Source organism: Microcaecilia unicolor, chromosome 8, assembly GCF_901765095.1.
Source record: "Microcaecilia unicolor chromosome 8, aMicUni1.1, whole genome shotgun sequence".
Lineage (NCBI taxonomy): Eukaryota > Metazoa > Chordata > Amphibia > Gymnophiona > Siphonopidae > Microcaecilia > Microcaecilia unicolor.
Genome location: NC_044038.1, coordinates 2,449,115 through 2,471,549, shown reverse-complemented (window position 1 = coordinate 2,471,549; position 22,435 = coordinate 2,449,115). Strand labels below are relative to the sequence as shown.

The 22,435-nt window shown below is 44.7% G+C and overlaps 1 protein-coding gene across 1 annotated transcript in view; it reads right to left on the bottom strand.

Annotated features, from left to right (window-relative positions):
* Nucleotides 1–22,435, bottom strand: part of ARHGAP17 (Rho GTPase activating protein 17) — a 156,806-nt gene that overhangs the window by 10,637 nt on the left and 123,734 nt on the right. The window contains exons 20-22 of the mRNA XM_030211990.1: nucleotides 19,754–19,995; nucleotides 15,316–15,407; nucleotides 6,022–6,630 (exon numbers count right to left, since the gene is read on the bottom strand). Of these exons, the coding sequence (XP_030067850.1) occupies nucleotides 6,022–6,630; nucleotides 15,316–15,407; nucleotides 19,754–19,995 (943 nt within the window). The remainder of the gene's footprint in view (nucleotides 1–6,021; nucleotides 6,631–15,315; nucleotides 15,408–19,753; nucleotides 19,996–22,435) is intronic.

Below are 22,435 nucleotides of genomic sequence, written 5' to 3'. Positions count from 1 at the left end.
ATATTGTAAGCTTTTCAAATCCAATAAAAATGAAAGTGCCAATTAGCTGCAGTTAACACAGGAGCACTTACTGCGTCCGATTTAAGACAGTACATAGTACTCCCACGTTAACCGTGAGTTGTCCAGGTAATGTACAGTAAGTATAATGCACTAGACGACTAATGCTTCCACACCCACTCTCTGCCCGTACCACGCCCCAAGACAAAAAGCACTTAACGTGTGGTTTAGCACACGATAACTTCAAAAATACTGCAAAGCCCTTTAACATGGATCTGCACTAGTAAACCTAGGATAAATTGCGTGTTAAGTACGTAATGTGGTTTAGTAAAAGGCCCCCCCAAGTATTATTTAAAAAAATGTTTTTAAGTAATGAAAAGGCTGTACTTAGAAGAGAGATGTGAACAGAAAACGCCATTATAACACAAGTGGCCTTTCATCAAAAAATCTGTAAATAGAGTTATTCTTTCAAATGATGATAAACAGAAATAAACACAAAACAGAGAAAAGAAAATAAGAGGGACTAATTTCTTCAGCTCAGACTTTATATGTGTTTCACTTATATTCTGATATTTGTCAACATTTGCTCATTTCTGACCTGAAGAAGGGTTACCTTCGAAAGCTAATCAAAAAAACGTATTAAGTTAGTCCAAGGTAACATCTTATTTTCTTGTCTAGGTTTTATTTCTATTTACCACCTTTAAAAGTGGACCAACACGGCTACCCTACCCCGTCATTCAATCTGATCAGCTTTATAGAGAGAAAAATCCCTGAAAGCATTCGGTAGAGTGTGGTTAGAAGTGAGCAGACAGAGCCCGAGGCAGACCGTCTCCTGCATGCAATGCTGTGTATTAGTTAGTGAAGAGCAAACCAGTGATCTCACAAGTTAGTACGTGGTACACGGCACACAGACGTGATTAATAGTGCACACAGATTTTGGCCAATCACAGGCCTTGTTCCTTACCATTAAAACCTTTCCAATTTCATTTCATACTGAATAAGGCAGGTCAAACATCTAGATTATTCAATAAAATGTTACAAATTAGATCATTTTTTTGCTACTTTTAATAACTTTGGTATGATTTTTTCGAATTATTACTTTTCAACCAGAAAAAGCCCCAAACAACGAACTGTTAATAAGATAACGGGGGCAATTCTATAAGTGGTGAGGGTCCTATACGTCAAGGTCAGAGCCTGTTCTAATAATGGCATCTGGGTGCTCAGATTCTGTTATAGAATTACTAGCAGAAGTCGGGCATCGGCACGCCTGTGGTTACACCAGCCACAAATCTGGCATGTCTGTGCGTAACTTAGCGTATTCTTTACACTGTACGCGCAAGTGGCAGCACCGCCCATGCCCCTTCGCCTGCCAACGCTCCCTTGCATTTATGCACTATCCCCTGGATTGAGCTTGCAATTATGCATGCAAATTATAGAATAGTGCCATTATGTTCCTAGCATAATTATTGCATTATAAGCGCTAATAGGCATTAAGCATCAATATGGGCCTTGATTGATGTTAATTGCCACTAATTTGCAGTTACACCTTTAAGTTCAATAGTGCATAGCTGCAACGGAGCGGATACATGGGTGGGTCTGGGGCGTATGTAGCTTACAGAATCCGAGCATTTACATGTCAGCTGCGACATTTAAACGCACTGGTGTAAGTGCTCACGGCTAAATTTGTGCAGGAGAATGCCAACATCTGCTAGTGTTATAAAATTAGCACTTAGCACCCACACTTTTAAAATTCACCCCGTGCCACTTGCTTGTGCCGTTGCAGAATAACGCTTCACTGCCCTTTACATCTGTTTGTACACATCTATCTACGAGAGTGCTGGTACTCTGTATATTGACACGTACAAGTGGTGCTAGAATTTTCCCTTATGCCTAGCCTGTTACAGATGCAAAGGAATCTTGCACCAGTTCCTCCCCGTTCCACACATGTTGCTTCTTTTGGCTCAATGGTGGATGACTTAAATGAGGTATTTTTGGAACTTCCACAGCACCAAACGACACAACACACTGCAGTTTCAGGAGGACATAAAGCCTACCTTAGACATGTACAGACCACGACTCTTTAGCTGAACCTCCCAAGCAGATTTCTTTTCTGCAGGAGCCTTTTAACACACCTCATTCCGATCACAGAAGAAATGTGTTAACACAGGAAGACCTCACATTTATAAAATGAAAGTAGATGCAACTGCGGCACAAAAAACTGAAAAGGGATCTCACAATAAAATATATAGAAAGACCCCCAAAAGTTCTGCCATGAACTGGGGAACAGCATCGGTACACTGAAACAGTCATCAACTAAAGCTGAAATAAACAGTCCTGATAAACTTACAAAAGAACATACGAGTTGCCATACTGAGACAAACCGAAGGCCCATTGAGCCCAGCATTCTGTTTCCAACTGTGGCCAATCCAAGTTACAAGTACCTGGCAAGATCCCAGAACAGTAAAACAGATTTTATGTTGATTATTATCCAAGAAATAAGCAGTAGATTTTCCCTATGTCCATTTTAATAATGACTTATGGACTTTTCTTTTAGGAAATTATCCAAACCTTTTTTTAAACCCAACTGCTTTTACTACCGTTCTCTGGCAAAGAATTCCAGAGTTTAATAACATGTTGAGTGAAAAAATATTTTCTCCGATTTGTTTTACATTTACTACTTTGTAGCTTCATTGCATGCTCCCTAGTCCTAGTATTTTTGGAAAGAATAAACAAGCGATTCATGTCTACCTGTTCCATTCCACTCATTATTTCATAGATCTCTATCATATCTCCCCTCGGCCATCTCTTCTCCAAGCTGAAGAGCCCTAGCCATTTTAGCCTTTCCTTATAGGGCCATCGTTCCATCCCCTTTATCACTTTCATTGCCCTTCTCTATACCTTTTCTACTTCCTGAGATACAGTGACCTGAATTGCACACAGTATTTGAGGTGCGATCGCACCGAAGAGTGATACAAAGGTATTATAACATTCTCATTTTTGTTTTCCATTCCTTTCCTAATAATTCCTAACATTCTACTTGCTTTCTTAGCTGCTGCTGCACAGAGGGTTTGAATCAATGATGACACCTAGTTCCTTTTCCTGGGTGATGACTCCTAATTGTGGACCCCTTCCCACATGCATCAATTTGCACTTGCTCACATTAAATGTCATCTGCCATTTGGATGCCAGTCTCCCAGTCTCGTTAAGGTCTTTAATTGACTTTCTTGTCATATCGCAATGCCTCCTTTAGATACAGTGGTCTAAGGAGGATTGTTTTTTTTTTTCTTTTGGTATCTGATATTATTTCTTGCAGATTGCTTCCTTCTATTTTTTTCTGTAACAAGCAGTTTGACTTGTATGTTTATTTGATAATGAGAAATCAATAAATAAAATGTACAGTAGATTAAAAGAAGCACCCAAGTTACCTCTCACTTCTTCAGCAGTATTCTTGAAAGCTCATATAACCTACAACAATTTTGCTTGGTTCAAAACATAATATCCTGGTCTACTATACGACTGTTTTCCCCAAACCTCTGCATTCCATTTTATGTAGCACAGGTCAATGTTATGCGCTCTGAGGTGGTGGTGAACCGGCTGATGGTATCAGTCACACAGTAATAGGCAATGCATAGGATACTACAACACATTTCTAAAAACTAAAAAAAAAAAAAAAAAAAACACCCAATAAAAAGCCTTATTCCTGCCAACTGCGAAGGCATCAGTATGCAAAGCTATTAATGTAAGAACATAAGTGTTGCCATACTGGGACAGACTGAAGGTCCATCAAGCCCAGCATCCTGTTTCCAAGAGTGGCCGATCTAGGTTACAAGTATCTGGCAAGATCCCAAAACAATACAATACATTTTATGCTGCTTATTTTTCCCCAAGTCCACCTTAATAATGGCTTATGGACTTTTCTTTTAGGAAGCTATCCAAACCTTTTTTAAACCCCGCTAACTGCTTTTACTACATTCTCTGGCAACGAATTCACACACGTATACAATTTTATTTATTTAATGGGATTTATGGAGCGATTCACCCAAATTATTCCACATGTTATCTACTGGAAATCAGTTGTCACCAATTAGATTTTTTCAAGGAGAAACGATGCCAAACAAAACAAATCCTACTACAGAGCATGGAAAGGGCTGATAAAGGGCTCATGTGAAGATTATTACCTTTGACCCAGCAATGTTGTAGAGTCTTAAATACTGCACAGCGACCTGCTGGTAGAATTATTCTAGCTTTAGGCCTGAACTGCTTAACTGCTCTATATGGGCCCGAGGGTGGGCAACCTCGGTCTTCGAGAGCAACAGCCCAGAAAGCTTTTCAAGATTTCCACATTGAAAGTGCATGAGATCTGTTCGCATACAATGGAAGCAGTACATGCAAATCACACAGATTTCATGCATATTCATCGTGGAAACCTTGAAAACCTGACTGGTTAGTGGCCCTCAAGGACCGTGGTTGTCCATCCCTGCCTTAGCCTCTATCACCTATTGAGAGGCTGCTCTGAGCATAATTAAACTGTGGAATCTGATGCTGGAGGATGTGGTCACGTGTGTGGACCCCAGCAGGGTTCAGAGGAGGTTTGGACAAGTTCCTGGAGGGAAATCCCTAAAGTATTAGTCAGGTAGACTTGGAAGAGCCACAGCTCAGCCACGGAAATGAGTTATGCAAAACTGATCTGCTTTTTGGGATCCGACAGATGCTTGTGACTTGGACTGGCCATTGCTGAAGTCAATGGCCTTCAGTCTAACCCAGCATTGCTCATCTCATCTTCGAAGCTGCCGATTACCCATTAAATATTATGGATTCCACTATTTATAATCAAAGCATCTTGTAAGACAAGCTCCACAAAGACTTACTACCAGCACATCAGTTGCAGATTCGAGTAGATTTTGCAGTGCTAATTTTCTGAAAAAGGTACCAGGCTGGAGCCAGCAACAATCTCCAGTCCCCAACCTTGCACACCAGCTGCAAGTTCAAAAAAGGTTCCTGTTGGGAGACCTGGCGTGAAACAATTGAGCCTTTGAGTCAGCAAACACCGACTGAGCCCGGGGTAGGTAGTCTGTTCTGTTTCATGTCACCCATGTAACGGAAGTCAGGTGTAAAGAGGCTGCGACCACAGCACTCAGTGTTGAACCTTTTCAATATTGTGAGAATTACTCTCTTTCCTAGGCCTAGATTTATTTTTTATATAGTTATGGGCTAAGGTGCAAAGCCATTGCTTTGTACCATTAATAGGACTGGAGGACTCTGCTGGATGGGGCTCTTGACTTAGTTTCAGAGGAGCAGTTAAATCTCTGAATAAAGATGGTCAACAGGGAAAGAATTAAGATTTTTGTTTCTGTACACTGCTTAACAGGGGGCAGAAAATGCATTTTATACTAAAGCTGAAGAGTGCTAATGGCAGATTTATTTATAAATAGCTACTGTGTTGCACTGACCAGACCATCTGAATATTGGAAGGAAGGTATTAGCACATCTGTCTAGGTCAACTGGCCCTAGTTGGATCCTGCCGTGTCTTAGCAATATATTTGTTTATCCTGTGGTCCCCTCCAGCGCCAAAATGATAATTAGAATGAAACACACTCAGGGCCTAATATTCAAAATGATTTAATCTGGGCAGAAGAGGTTCTTGGCCAGTTAAACTGCACTGAGGTGGTCAGGCAGGGATATTCAGTGGCAATCAGGCAGTACAGCCCAATATCCCCTCATCACTGTGGCACTGTCTGGGCAGAGCCAGGAGCGATATTCCTTGCCGATGCCCATATAGGCAAGTAGGACCACTTAAAACAGCAGCTCTGTCTTTGCCCAGTTAGCTTTTCAGGTACAGAACCGAATACCAACCGTATCCACATAACTTCCAGGTATCACCACTGACTGGATCTGGGCAACCCAAATTAGTCTTTATAAATATTGACCGGTTAGTATATTGCTGACTCAAAGTCTTCACATGCATCTCATGAAGAGGATTACTGCAGCAATGACAGGCAGATGCATTTTATTACTCCGGCTTACCTGTGACTGTTTTTGAAGCAGTTGAAGACAGAGTTTCACCGGATGAGGAGGGCAGTGGAGGATGGGGAGGAGGGGGGACGCTTGGGCGGCTCCTGGGTTTGGGGACTGGTCGTGGCCGCAGTAGCGTGCCCATCTGCGGATGGGATGTTTCTGAGGACGGTAGAGTTGGAGAGCCAGTCTGTCGTGCTCCTGGCACTGGTGTCTCAGGTGCTGATGGAGGGGGAGGAGGATTGAATGACGGTTGGCCACTTCCATGCTCACTGCTGCTGGCAGCAGGAGGCGGCATTGCCTGTGCGTGTGATTTGGGCTGCGGTGGAGGAGTGGGCTGCGGTGGAGGAGTAGCCTGCGTCGGAGGCTGAGGTGGGGGGTGATTAGGTGCTTGTATAACAGGTAAGCTGCTAGAAAACCTGCGAGGTAGAGAACCATGGGAGTAGACGGGGGACTGGGTCGTCCCATGGTTAACCTGCTGGTTGGGGGGAGATGGGCTTCTTGTAGGTGGTTTAGGAGAGATGGAAGGGGGCTGAATGACTGAGACGGAAGGTCCTTGATTTCCCAGCTGCCCCACAGATGGGTTTGGCTTTGGTGGTGCTGGTGCTGGTTTTTTAGTGCCTGTGGAGAGAAAAAAAAAACGCACATAAAGAAATGCCTTTGACATTTAACTGCTTTACATTCTCAGCTTTTACCCATCTTCAGGATGGTACTAGGAAACTGGGGCTTCACTGCCTGAACACAACCTCCTCAGTTTATCACTGCCTAATCCACTCAGTCTGTCTTTTCTTTAATTGTACTAACCCTCTAAACTTAACCTTTGAGCTTTAAGCAGTCAATTTAAACTTGATTATTTTGTCCCCTTACGATTGCCACCAGAAGTTATAAATTAGGATGATTTTATATGATTATAATGTAAAAAGCCACAGAAGTGAAGAAACTGGATCTGCTACGAGAAGAAATGCAAAGAAAAGGGAGCAGCATGACCAACAGGACACTTCCTAACAAATCCAAGGAGAAGAGAGATGGCAAAATATTCTTTACTAGTAGATAAGACTGGACACAGCACCGTGTTTCGGCGAACACCGCCTGCCTCATACAGCGATACTGCTATTTGGCATTTTTTGCACTCGATTCTTCTTTCAGCTTTATCTATCAACAGCCTTTTTATTTGGTTCACTTTCTTCAACTCCATCAACTGGCGTTTACCAAGTACAGACTCCTGAAACACGGTGCCGTGTCCAGTCTTATCTACTATCTATATAAATAAAATCCCCCTCAGACATTCTGAATCCCCCTCAGACGTTCTGAAGCTCACCTCTCTCCAACTGTGGCTCCTGACCTAGGCTATTCGGACTCCCGCACTCAGCCACGCCCATCTGCGCCCTAGGCCACGCCCCATCTGGACATAAAAAGCACTCTCAACGTTCCATTGACCACTGACGTCAATGAAGCCAGTTCATTTGTTCGAAGCTCTGTAGCAGCAGATGTGGGCCCCGCCCTCGCGTCAAACATAATGACGTTGAGGGCGGAGCACATTCAAGGAGCCAATCAGTAGCCGAAAGCAGGAGAGAGGCCAGGTTCACACTCTCGCACAGGACGAAGAGGGAGGGCGGCAACACGGCGAGCAAATGGCTGCGGCGAGTGTCCAATGTGGAGGAGGCGGGTGAGGGCTTGGGGTCGAGGACCACTGGCGACTCGGAAGCAGAGGGGGGGGGGGAGGAAACAGCACTGGCTACGACTCCAGCGCAGCCGTCATCCCATTCACTGAAAACAAAAGAAGCAAACCTATGACATGCTTCAGGACGTTTAATACACAGGAGTGGAAGTGACCCAAGCAAGTGTACGGTAAGCAAGGAAGCCCATTGGTTAATCTCTGTTTCAACTCCCCCACGCAGCCGTCATTGCTATACACTCACAAACAAGCAAACCTAGGAGCTGCTGCTTCACATTGTCGTTTTTAAATTGAGGACAAAAGGAGAGGGGACACAGACAGACCCTGCAACTGGGAGGGGGGACCCTGCAACTGGGAAAAAGGGATGGGGGGAACCCCCCTGGAACTGGGAGGGAGGGGGGAATCCCCCCTGCAACTGCAACTGGGAGACAGACCCGGGGGGGGGGGGGGGGGGTGGGGGAGACCCTGGCACATACTCTCATTCTCACACACACACTCGCACCCAGTCTCACTCTCCCTCTGTCACACTCACGCACGCACATTCACTCTCTCTCACACACTCACTCTCTCAAACATACACACTCCGAGGAAAACTTTGCTAGCGCCCGTTTCATTTCTGTACGAAACGGGCCTTTTTTACTAGTTAAAGAATATTTTGCCATCTCTCGTATCCTTGGATTTGTTTGGAAGTGTCCTGTTGATCACGCTATTCCCTTTTCTATGATTACAAAGTAACATGAAATGGTGCTCAGAGCTTGGGCAGTAGATATAGAAGCAACACTGTCCCTGTCCCGAGGCTGTAAAACAATATGAATGCTCTCTGCCACCAGGGTAGCACTCCAAAGTCACTCCGGCTGAGGCAGTAGGTGATGTGACATCAAACAGAAGCACACAAAAGCAAGAATTAACACACACACAAGTTTCTTTTCTGGGTCACAGGGTATGCGTGTCCCTGATGTTTTGAGGACCATTGCGTGTTTGTGTACACAATTCTGTCCTATTGTCAAAAGGTACAGGCCCCTCAGCACTCAATGTTTTCTGAGCTACCCTTTGAAATAGTTTGTTACCAGAATGTAAGATAAACATCTATGATCCTAAGCATTTACAAAAACAAGTGTTTCTGAAGGATACAAAGCCAGTACGTTTAGGGGCTGCTCCCCTATTTTGCGATTCTTTCCCCATCACAGCTTTGTTGGGTGCTTCTATTCCACCTAAATGACAGTGCTTATGTTCATCAAAAGCTTGTTTCATTGGTCAACACAATGTAATTCTACATTTTCAGTGTAAAAGAATTATACAAATATTTAAGCAGAAGAAACCAAAAGCTCTTAATTACGTGTCTTCATCTCATTTATCATAGCAAATTCTAGTTACTTTTGTTTCTAAAAATTGCCTTATCAAGGACCGTGACCGAGCCCACCTGTATCCAATCATGGTAGCTGAACTGATACTAATGGTTCTGGATGAAGAATTAAGCTGCTTCTGATGTATGAAGTGAATTTGAAGCAAAGGTCTAAACATGCTGAATACAGATCTGCTGAAAGAACTCAAGAATGAAGTTATTCAAAAGGTACAGATTTGGGAGTCACATGATAACTTGCTGAGCTGATGCTCCACACTGCCAGAACCGCTCACAAACCAGAGCAATACAACAGTGAACTAGAGTAGCTCAGAGTTGCATGCTGAAAGGGGCTTAAGAGAACAAAACTGACTAGGAACGCTGATAAGGACCCCCATGACCTGGACATGAAAAGAGTAGAGATGTGCCTCTCAAGATGGCATCTGAAGCCCTGGTGCCAATACTGATCATCCAAGATGAGGCCATCCAGGAACGGATACACAATCTCTCGGCAGAGTTAGATGACAAACTGTCCAAAATCTAGGCCTTAATTGATGATCTTAAGGAGAGTCTGGAAGGCCAAGCTACCCAAATCCAGAATGTGGAGCAAAGAACTGTACAGCAGGAGGACAGAACGGGGCTTTGGAAGCACAGGTGTATGGCTTGGAGGAGAGATCAGCGGCTGTCAGACATGCTGGAAGACCAAGAAAACTCAGGATGCTGCCACAATGTGCAAATACTGGGCACGCTAGACAGAGTCTGAGATCATGAGTTGTGGAAGTTAGTGGAATCATGGCTTCTGGATGCCAACAGGCGCGTTGATTACAGTTGAGAGTGTGCACAGGCTGAGCCCTAGACGAGAGGGTGCGGGACACATAAGTACATAAGTATCGCCATGCTGGGACAGACCAAGGGTCCATCGAGCCCAGCACCCTGTCACCGACAGCGGCCAAAAGAACAAGCAATTTGTCCCGCCCATCCTAGAAATACTGTATTCCCTCGTCCATTCAATAACATTCTAAGACAAGTAATAGCACAAATAGTCTAATGTCACTGTACCACAAACAACGGTCTGGGGAATATCAGGGCAAATGCCTTTTGCTCTTTAGTGACTTTTCTGCTGGGGTTATCACTAGGTGCAAGTCATTAGCCCCGTACTATAGTGAGCTCCCTAACAGGAGTATTTGTTTTGCTCTTCAGCACCCAGCGAAAGCCAGGATCAATTATAAGAACCGCACCATGATCCATGAGACAGTGGAATCCTTAGAGAGATCTGTGTGGAGGGTCTTCCTTGCTCAGAGACGTACAGATGGACATCTACAGCAGTAGCATACTCCTTTTATTGTTAAGGGGTGTGCCTTGCAGTGCAAAATGAGTTGCAGTGTGCACAAGGAAGAGAAAACTATTTGCCGGAGTCAGTGCAGGGTACTTGTGACCTGGCTTGGTCACTGTTGGAAGCAGGATACTGGGCAAGATGGACCATTGGTCTGACCCAGTATGGCTACTCTTCTTAAGAGATAAAGAGGCGCTGAAACACTGTGGTGAACAGATGAGACCTGCCTGAGTTACACTGAGGTATCTCAGTCAAAGAACTCCAAACACCTGCACGATACGAGAGATGGGTGAACAGTCTATTGTGAGTATTGTTGGACCTTTTGCCTCTTCAGAGAACCACTAAAGAGAGGCTGTGGACACGAGGAATGGGAACTCTCAACAGCAGACATTCGTTATTTGTTGTTGGAAAATGTAATCTATGAGGCACAGTGTATGGACAGGACGCATGGGACATCACAAGCGTGTTTGTGTTGTGGCAAGGGTAGAAATGGATCTCTCTTTCTCTCTCCAGGGTCTGACTGTGATGGTGTCTGAATGGTTTCTTTATATCATACTGGTTTTACCAGAAGGAAAAGAAAGGGACTGTCTGAACAGAAGTTTGACATGGATGGCATTCATTCATACTTCAAGTGTACAAAAGCGTTGGCCAATCTGAAGAAAAGGCCAGATGTAGGGTATTTTTTTTTTTTTTTAACAGGATACCCATTTAAGTATTGGGACACATAGGAAGTTCCATATGGATTTGATAGGGGAGTTGGCGTTCGCATCCTAGGAAGCAATCCAGATCCTCATGCGCTTAGCATTTGACACAAATGAATCCAAGATTCACAAGGCACATATGTCATTCTTCTAGAGTCCTACAGGGGAGATGAGCGGGACTGTTAACCTCTATGCACCAAATGTTTATAATCACCAGTTTCTCACTCTCTTTTTTTTTGCAAATTGAATGCAGCTATTAATTATTTGATCTTACTAGCAACCCACAGATTGGCTATATATCTCCCCGAAAGAGAGCAGGCTGTGATGTTAACTTTCAAATAGATGATTTGGGGAAGATAAATGAATGGCACAAGTTTTTCAGGACCAACATCCATGGACTCTAGAATGAAAAGGCCGATGCCCCGGGAGTGATCTGCACATTAATGCCCTGAGACCCTCTTTGGGCTCCTTCATGCTGTGCACATAGAAGGTCCATCAAGCCCAATATCCTGTTTTCAAAAGTGGCCAATCCAGGTCACAAGTACCTGGCAAGATCCCAGAACAGTAAAACAGATTTTATGCCGCTCAGGGCTTTTTTTGAGGGGGTACTGAGTACCGGCACCTTTTCTATTGTCTGCTAAAATTGACCCAAGGACTCCAAGTTTTAATTAAAGAGCTCAGGCTCAACACACCAATTCTGCCTTGTCATAGATTCTGTGACTGGTTGCAGGGGGCCTGGCTATTGTGGGGTGGGTCCCTTAGTGATCACCCCACCCCTGAAGAGTGGCCTAGCATTTGAATACCGGTACTTTTTCGCTAGAAAAAATGCACCGACGCCGCTTATCCTAGAAATAAGCAGTGGAATTTCCCAAGTCCAACTTAATTCCTTATGGACTTTTTTTAGGGAATTATACAAACCTTTTTTTAAACCCTACTAACTGTTTTTATCACATTTTCTGCCAACAAATTCCAGAGTTTAATTACACATTGAGTGAAGAAATATTTTATCCAATTTGTTTTAAATGTACTACTTAGTAGCTTTATTGCATGCCCCCTAGTCCTAGTATTTTTGAAAAGAGTAAACAAGCAATTCACGTCTACCTATTTCACTCCCCTCACTATTTTATAAGTACATAAGTAATGCCACACTGGGAAAAGACCAAGGGTCCATCGAGCCCAGCATCCTGTCCACGAGAGCGGCCAATCCAGGCCAAGGGCACCTGGCGAGCTTCCCAAACGTACAAACATTCTATACATGTTATTCCTGGAATTGTGGATTTTCCCCAAGTCCATTTAGTAGTAGTATAGACCTCTATCATATCTCCCCTCAACCATCTCTTCTCCAGGCTGAAGAGCCCTAGCTGCTCAAAGGGAAGTCGTCAAATCCCCTTGATCATTTTTGTTGCTCTTCCTTGTACCTTTTCTAATTTCGTTATATCTTTTTTGAGATGTGGTGACCAGAATTACACACATATTTGAGGTGCGGTCACAGTGTGGCGCAATACAAAGGCATTATAAATATTCTCATTTTTGTCTTCCATTCCTTTCCTAACAATTTCTCACATTCTATTTGTTTTCTTAGTCACCACTGCACACTGACCAAAAGGTTTCAACATATAATCAACAATGATGACACCTAGATCCTTTTGCTAGGACAACAATTCCTAATGTGGAGCCTTGCATCATGTAGCTATAGTTTGGGTTCCTCTGTCCCACATGTTATCACTTTGCACTTGCTCACATTAAAAGTCATCTGCCATTTGGATGCCCAGTCTTGTAAAGTCTGAGAGAAGCTGTCCTTGTGTCTTCCAGGCTTAGATGATGAGAAGGCTATTGATAGGATTCACTGGCCTTTTATGGAAAAAGTGATGGAATGATTTGTAGTAGGCGATTACGTTCGGGGTTGGATTCTCCTCGGGCTTGTGTGCAAATCAACGGGGGCAACTCCAACTCCTTTGCTTTTATGAGGGGCACCCGTCAGGGCTGTCCCTTGTCCCCGATGCTCTTTGCCATAGTAATGGAACCTTTTGCGGTGGCAGTGCGTTCTAACCCGGATCCTCTTAGGTCTTCATGTGGAGGAGCGGGAATATTAATTATCCCCGTTTGCCGATGACGTTTTACTTCCCTTACCTGCCCCTTGGTTTCTCTTCCCAACCTGCTGAAATTCATAGCTGAGTATTCAGTGGTTTCAGGTTTTAAAATTAATGTGGTCAAAACAGAAGCTATGGCAACTGGCATTCCAGGGGGAGTTTTAGACTAAATTAAGTCTTCGTTCTCCTTCCGCTGAGTTCGTGGGGGGATTTGATACCCAAGTGTTAATGTAACCCCATCTTTCTCTGACTTGTTCTCTGCCAGCTATCCTGGCCTGATTCAGGATATTTATTGTGATCTGGATCGCTGGGATTTCCTAGATTTGTCTTGTTTTGTTCCAATTGCCACACTGAAAATGAACGTCCTGCCCCGCTTGATGTATGTGTTTCAGGTTTTACCCTTGCGATTATCTCTGGGCTTTTTATATGGCATAATAAGAGACCCCGTCTTCCGCAATATTTCTGAAATGGAACGTTTGTTGGCAGTTCACAATCACAACCTGGCTAAATGGGAAGGCATTTGATCCCCTTTCTTGACTCACTGTTTTTTGATACATCTTTGTAACTTGCCTGATGCCTGGGTTCAGCTGGCGAGGGGACCTGAGGGACTGACCCCGTTACCTAATTCTTGTATTAGCTGGACATTTGTTTAGAGGGTTTTCTTATATTCCTACTGCTTTATCCAGGTAGAGTTTGTTGTGACTTTCTTGCTTGATGGACACACTCGTGTTGTATTGTTCTTTCATTGTGTTAATTAGATTATTTTCTCCCTATATAGAATTGCCTAATTTATTATGTATTCCATGTTCAATATGTAATACCAGTTACATATTCTCCTCTTTTGTACCTAATTGTTCATTATATCATCCATGTTTCTATATATATATATATATATATATATATATTGCCAATTGTATCTGTACTCTGAAATGGCATATGTCATGTCGGAAATTGTAAGCCACATTGAGCCTGCAAATAGGTGGGAAAATGTGGGATACAAATGCAACAAAAATAAATAAACAAACATAGAAGTCAGAATTGGGCCATTTCTTTAACTAACCCAGTACAATGCCTAAAGGATATCAATTCTTATTTGTAAGTCAAAATCTTCTTTATAAGTTTTATACTGTCCTGGTAGATAAGCAACCAATGCTCATGCTTAATCCAACAGTTTTTTTTCTTCTGTTACTGTAATATCATTGTATCTTCGGGAGTCATGCTACGACTGTTCCTGACCTCCCATTAAAATCCACTTGTAAAACGTTGGAGCTGCATTCTGTGCATCGCTCGGAATAAACACTTACATACTAATCAACTCATTATAGTTTTGCATATGATTCTCGTGGGCTGCTACAGTGAAAAGAGCCTGCAGAACCCTTTTGTGCATTTCTTGCTGAATACCATGCTCGCTAAACCGGCTTGAACCGGTCAAAATCGCTCATTGCTGCTCCGGTAAGTTTTGTGCATCGGGGCCTGAAGGAAAAAGGTGAATATCCCTAAATAGCCCAAAGCACAGGCCTGAATCCGATACACAATCGGAGGCAAGGCTTGAAAAGTACAGTCCACAGACAATTCCCAATGAACTAGAGAGAGTTTGAGCTCTTCTGCCGAGAAGAATGAAGAAAAATTGCTCCATCTCGCTATGCAGTGTTGGCATATATGAGCTGCCATATTGGGTTGGGCCAAAGGTCCAACAAGCCCAGTACCCTGTTTCCAACAATGGCCCATCCAAGGGATCCCAGAAACTAGACAGAATCCATTCTACTTATTCCAAAAACCAGTGGCATTCCCAAAGCCTCCCTTATAATAAAGATTTACGGACTTCTCCAGGAACTGCTTTTACGATATTCTCCAACAACTAATCCCACAGCTGATTGTACGCTAAGTGAAAAAAATACTTTCTCCGATTTCCTGTAAATGTGCTACTAATTTACTTCTCCTAAAACTCCTCAAGGCTGTTATTGCAATAGAAGGACCTACCACAATCAGAGAGTCAAAGGGTATGAAGACTTATGTAATCAAGAGATTCTGGTTTCTTAGTCTTAATTACTATTTGAATATGTGTACAATTGTTCTCTCGGCTGGAAAGGTAGTGTATTACAGTAGTAGGAGATCAAAATATGAGAACTTTTGCAAGGCAATATATTTTCTCCACATGATAGCTGTACCTCGTCTTGTCATATGGGGGCTTGGTCCAGCAGCACTGTACGATGGGCCAGTAGACAGCTGGCTGGAAATGCCTGGCACCGGAGGCTGGGCCCTGCACAGTGTTCAGGGCAGGTGCCCCGTTTCTCACAGGGGGTGGGGTGGTTGCAGCTGGTGCCGTGTCTTTGGGTTTGCACATACTAAAGAAAAGAAAAGGAGGTCAAAGCAGCCAAAATGTACATAGTTTGACCTCCCCCCAGCCCTTTTCAAACAAACATGCAGGCTCAAAACTTTGATTCTTCATTGCACAATATGAATATTAGTAGTAATTTACTCTCAAAATATATCTTAAAGCACTATCTTTAAGACTGGTAACCTGTGGTTAGTATATATGCTTTATTTACACGTTTTGATGTACCTAGCCCAGAACAACGGATGGCCTGGGCTATGTATTAACTTTTAAATAAATAAAAAGCCCAAGGGCTGGAAATGTTATGTCATTTACACAAGAGAAGTTATGCACCACAGACTTCCCGTCTGTCCAGAATTCTTCTATCGCCTTATGATCACATTACACCTAAGAAAATAAAAATAGCCATACTGGGTCACACCAGTGGTCCATCTAGTCCAGTATCCTGTTTCCAACAGTGGCCAGTCCATGTGGCAACAGGGAGATGCAAACATGGCATCAACATTTCACTGGTGCCTTTCTTTCTAGGCCATTTTCTTCAGTTGTACATTTGTGGTTCTACTGGTACCAGCAAAACAGCAGGGATACCCATCAAAGGGAGCACGTTTTCTGGCTAACATCATTCTTTCACGACAGACACAGTAAAAATGTTGGCAGGCATAATAAACCTGTAGAACTGACTTGAAACCCTAACTCCAAAAAGATGCCTAGCCTAATCTCGAAGGCAGCCAGATAGAACCTGAACAACCTCGGTCCACAAGGGAACAGAAAGGGCTCAGTGCGTGCCAGCTCCCAGTTTCCAAACTCAGACTGGGCTCAGGTTCGCTAATCACACCAATATGGCTTCAGCTGAGAGGGAAGGTAACGGCATATGTTTTTCTACTTTCTCAGGATAGCATAATTCTTATCATCATACTAGCTCTCAGCAATTAAGACTTGCAAACTCAAAAGGTGTTATTAAAACAACAAAAAAAAGGGCTGAAAAATCTCACACAGCCATATCCAGAAGCTGTATGCTAATTCTGACCTGCCTACAATGGTGTAAAATTTCACCCTCCTAGGGCCCATTTTTTGAGATACAGACAAATCTGAGAACTGGTCAGCCTTGTCTATTTCCTTTGGTTTTTTTTTTATTACATTTGTACCCCGCGCTTTCCACTCATGGCAGGCTCAATGCGGCTTACGTATTATATACAGGTACTTATTTGTACTGGGGCACTGGAGGGTTAAGTGACTTGCCCAGAGTCACAAGGAGCTGCAATGGGAATCGAACTCAGTTCCCCAGGATCCAAAGCCCACTGCACTGACCACTAGGCTACGTCTCCACTCATTCCACCAATAAGAGCCAACCTCATCAGTGATGTCACAATGGCTTGATTGCACGATACTTGGCTCACTTCTGATATTGTGATGTCATAAGGGAAAAGGGGGAAAGGGAAATGGGACTTGATATACAGCCTTCTGAGGTTTTTGCAAACTACATTCAAAGCGGTTTACATATATTCAGGTACTTATTTTGTATCTGGGGCAATGGAGGGTTAAGTGACTTGCCCAGAGTCACAAGGGAGCTGCCTGTGCCTGCAGTGTTAACGCTTCCAAGTCCATAATCACTTTGGAGATGGGATAATTACTTAAGTAGAATTGCTCTCAGAAGGTAATTCTTTTTTCACAGCCCACCCACCTCCCATTAAGAAGGTCGATAGTCTGGATCTAAACCCACAATAAAAAGGGAGTGATAGTGAAGAAATGGTGGCTAGATTGCTGGGAAGTTATGAAGTCTAAGATTATAAGCTTGAGAAGCATCTCTAAATGGTAACGGCCAGATTCAAGTGAACAGAGTCGTCCCATAAAATAAGAAATCAATCAGGCACAGTGCTAGCAGCAGTGAGACAGGCAGGAACGGCTGTGATCTTCCCTGAATACAGAACTTGAAAGAAGTCCGTCTTCACAGTAACCCCACTGCTGTATGAAATCAGATCCCTGACCTCTAAGTAGCAGTAATTCCAGATGCTGCACAATGGCAGTCTCATTCTGATTTCACACATCAGCTTGCTGGATTAATTCCTACTATCAATCTTACATCTAGCACCAGAACAAGCAAGTTCCAGGATTCTGCACAGCTATCAGCAGCTCCCCCACTATCCCTTCTCCTCTCGCTCCAGAGATGTCGGTGGCAGAAGGTGGTGGTCAGTGGGACCACATCCGCCTCCTCTGCTGTTCTAGATCTGTGACGGTTCATTTGAAGCGGGGGGCCTCCCAGCTGCTCAAATACAGTCCTGCTTAGGACAGGAGGACTGACGACACAGTCCACTGTGCAGCCTTTTGCCATGCAACCGAGGCAGGGAGGAAAGCTGAAGGAAACGGTGCCTTGTTAGGGTGGGAGGGTTTGAGTTTGAGGGTTTTTTCCCAATTGTGTGGAAACGTTACACTTAGGTGTCTTTAGACTCTGAAGCAGTGACTTGCGAACAGCTGGCCGGCGTCAGTGGGACTCTGTGATAAGCATTTGGAAGAAGCTTTTTTGGAAGACTTTTTGAAGCTAAGTGCCGTTTGATTAATATCGTATATTGAAAACAAACAATTTTGATTTTTTACATTCTTCACAAAAATGTTTAATATGAATTCACTGGAAGTTTATTTATTTTTCAGGCTGTGAGAAAGATCCTGCGTGTCAACGAGGGGTATTTTCAGAAGGATGGCAAGTCAGAATAGAGACGTCCAGCTAATAACGTCCGAAACAGACATCCACCTCGCATGTATTTTCCAACAGGAAATAGATCAGGGTGGCCATCTGTGTCCAGCATGAACAGCCATTTCACAAAGCTGGGGGGAAGACAAGGGACACAAACGTCTGTATGGCAGCTCTCTTAGAAACTGGACGTCTAGCAGAGGAGCAGCCTAGTGGTCAGTAAACCAAGGGACCCAGGTTCAAATCCCAACTCTTATTTTGTAATTGTGAGCCCTCCAGGAACGTACACCACTTCATAGCCTTCAGCCTTGCAGGTATTTTTCTCTTTCGGAGGGCTCACAATAAAGAGTTAAAGGTGGGATTCAACCTGGGTCCTTTGGTTTAAGTCCACTGCACTAACACTAGGCTACTCCTGCTTTCCTAAGATTGCCCATAATATCTGAAGCTGTCAGGTCTGGTACCCCTTACAGTTTCACTTTCAGAGGACAGGGAGAGGGACACCAATACTGGGGGATTTATGATGGTATAATGCTTAATCCCTCATTGCTCAGGTGCTCAGATCACCTCTTTGTACCTTGGACTTGACAGAAAGAGGTCTAACATTTCTTCCTGTTGAAATATCGTTTTGAATGTCCCGATTTCGGGCCCTCACTAGTCCCACCCAAAACACTCCCCTCGCCATATGGGCATTCGCAGTGCTGGACAGCCCTTTCTGCCTTGCAAAATCTGGAGTTGGACATTTCAGCACATGGACATCCATATGTTGGAAAATAAGGTCTGTCTTAGCTTAGTAACATTGACAGGGAGTCTGAAGCTTCCATTTCTCCCTACAAATTTGTGGAGGAGTTTAATGCCAGGTCTTATGATGGGAGAATTCTGTACAAAGAAATGACAAATAAAACATGAAAAAATTTTAAAATTATATTATGCACAGAGTTTCCTCATTTTTGTACAAAATTATCAATTTTTTTTGGCACAGAGGTGCCCAGAGTAACTGTCAGCCTTTAATGGCACAGCACTGATGGAGCTTTTTGTCCGTGGTATTCAGGGAAGGCTGAATGAGACAATGACGGGAGAAAACAGGGGGAGGGGGGGGGGGTTGTAACTGATCAAGTTTTTTGGGCTCAGTGTTCAAGAAGTCTAGGACTTCTTACAGACAGACATGAATACAGGCAAACTGTAAATGAAAATAAAAGCTGCTGAATCACCACCATGAACTTTGTTCCTGGAACTGACTGCTGAGGTTAGTAAAATGTGATTTTAATGAGTGATTGAGGTGATGACTCAGTACTAGAACATTAAATAGACAGGACCAAGGACCCTTTCCTAGAAGAACATTTCCAATTCCATTCCTGCCAGCACCAATGGACCGCTTCCTCCCTTCAGCAATGCTACAGCAGCGGTACCAAAACCCAGCCGAAAACAGAAGGTCCAGTACAGGACCACTGAAGCAAAGCTGGTCTGTGGAGGCTGTTTTCCCGGGAAATGAGATTACAGGAGCTACAGCCTAACCCACGCTGCACTGAAGAATGAATCCCAACAGACGGCCTTCTGAAGCACTATCTGGCTTTGCCATGCTCCTTACCTGATCTCCTCATTGCCAGAGTTTAGTGACTGCTCTGCAGAGGCAGCAGGAGAACTGGGAACAGCAGTGCCTGGACTGCCATCTAAGCTACCAGCCTGCGCCTGCTGCTCTGCTCCTGCCTGCATGAGTGCACCAGCCTCAGGAGGTGGCAGGGGTGGCTGGAAAGCAGGGGATGTGTGCTTTCTGTTTATTGTACCCCCTCGGCGGGAATTCGTCTGGACCTCACAGCCTTCATACCCAAGCTACAGAGAAAAGACAGAATGAACAACACAACCATGCAAAGGCAACCACAGGTGCATCAACTGGCAGCAAGCCTGGGCATTTCGACCCCCTCGCACAAAACTCAATCATGTTAAACCATGCGGCACAGGAATGACCTACATCGTTGCTGGTGCTCACCCGTTTAAAATGACATGCAGACGACAGAATGGAAAGGAGAAGCTGCTTCTCTACAAACAGAGGTATACAATGCTCCTTCTTTGAATACCATGTGATCTGCTCATGAAAATGTTCACCTGCATATCATCCCCAAGTCTCTTTCTCCATGGTATCTTCAGGACATTGTATATCACAGAGGGCAGCGGGCTCCAGTTACAAAGCAAGAACAGAGTCTCCTCTGCCTATTTTAATGCATGAAAGAAAAATTGCCCTGACCCTCCCTGCAACAATGTCCCTACTGGAGCTGCAAAGGGCATCTGAGTTATCAGGAGAGTCCGATGAGCATGGGATCAGGAAGCTTGAAAGATTTCTGCACGTAGCATACGATGAAGTTCACATGGCTCCAGCTTGTTGTGGTTGGTGAGAATTAAATCCATAAGAATCCCCATCCCTTATAAAAGAAGGTCTCGGGAGGTGTGAGCTCTCCAGGCCCCCCTACTTCACAGCCCTGTGACCATCACAGTGTAGCGTGGAGCAGGACGACAAAGTGCGGGAAGACAGGCTGCAATGTTCACTGCACATGGACAATTCCAATAGAATTATTTCCGAAAATTACCTAGCAAAAAGGGAATCAAAGTCCTTACAGAATCTCCCAGTCTAAACCCAACTTTGCATGCATCAGTGCTGGAATGCAACACCCTTGTTTCAGGTATTCAAGGTTGAAGGAGTGTGGAGGAGGGGTGGGGGAAGGGTTGCTGCATACAGGGCCATGCCTAGGGTCTCCGGCGCCCCCCTGCAGTTGCCTCCCCCCCCCCCCCCTGAAAACGATCGCTACACCACCCGCCCTCATCTTCCCAGATCCTTTTCCTTTTTTTTTTTTGTTTAAAATTTACCTCTGTCCGGCGGCAGCGTAGCGTTAGTGAGAAGGACGCGGCGCTCCCCCACCCCGACGTGTCAGTCTTCCCTTCGCTCAGTGTCCCGCCTTCTTCTGATGTCATTTCTGATGTCAGAAGAAGCGGAACTGAGCGAAGGCAAGACTGACACATCGGGGCGGGGGAGCGCCGCCTCCTTCTCGCTAACGCTATGCTGCCGCCAGACAGAGGTAAATTTAAACAAAAAGGAAAAGGATCTGGGGAGAAGAGGGCGAGGTAAGCATGGTGCGGCAGGGCGCCCCCCCCCCCAGAGGATGGCGCCCTCCTGCCATGCTTACCTCGCTTACCGTGTTGGCACGGCCCTGGCTGCATATGTCGGCATAAATGTTTGGGAGAGGGCTACAGAACCAAAGCCCTTCTTTACTATATGGCTCGCCTCGCTATGAGTTGCTTTGTCATGTTTTCTTCACTCTTATTAGTAAAAATCAACAAACAATTTGGGCATAAAAGCAGAGCAGATCTGCTGCAGTTCACACTTCAAGCTGTGCCGGGAAAGCAAGGTGAAGACGTGGAAATCCACCCTAGGTGATGCTACCAGCTGTAACTACAGCAATAGGTGAGGGGATGATAACTCGGGATCTCTAATCACTTCTCAGGGCCAGCAAGGAATAAGCTGGCAGTCTCCCTCGGTGCCAGGCCTCCTTTTTTATCATTTCTGTGCCCCAGCTGCTCGTCCAGGACAGAGAGCTCGGCCCCTTCTTTAAGACCACCTCCAAGGGAGGTCCACTGCATTTTCGTGCTTTTTGAGATTGCGTGAAGTCAAACAATATATTTGAAATCACTATTCTTAAAGTTACCATGGGTGATGCAAGTAACCACTCATTTTACAAGGGCATAAGGTGGCTTGTATTTTAGAAAGACAAGCGTGCACTTAAGTGACTTTAGGTAATTATCCGAGGGAAAGTAGGTGAAGGCGTTTACAGCTGCTCTGAGGGAAGCAGGAATGATCTGCTGAAGTTGCCACAGATACACATCTCGACAACTCTACCCCTAGGACACTTGGCACAAACTGTGCAGAAGTACGTGGAATGCGTTGGCAGCAGGGGCGTAGCTAGGTTGGGGCCATGGGGGCATGGGCCCCCACAGATTTAGCCATTGGCCCCCTCTACTTTCGATCCCCGCGCTGCCGACCCTCCCCCGCCACTTTTGACCCCCCCCCCCCCCCACCGCCGCTACTGCCAGGTACCTTTGCTGGTGAGGGTCCCCAAACCCCCGCCAGCTGAAGTCTTCTTCAGCACCGGTCTCCAGTGTGTTCGCTGATCTGTTTCTGTGAGTCCTGAGACTCCTGACGTCCTGCACTTGTGCACACAGGGGACCCCCGCCAGCAAAGGTACCTGGCGGCGACAGGGGAGGGTCGGCGGCGGGGGGGGGG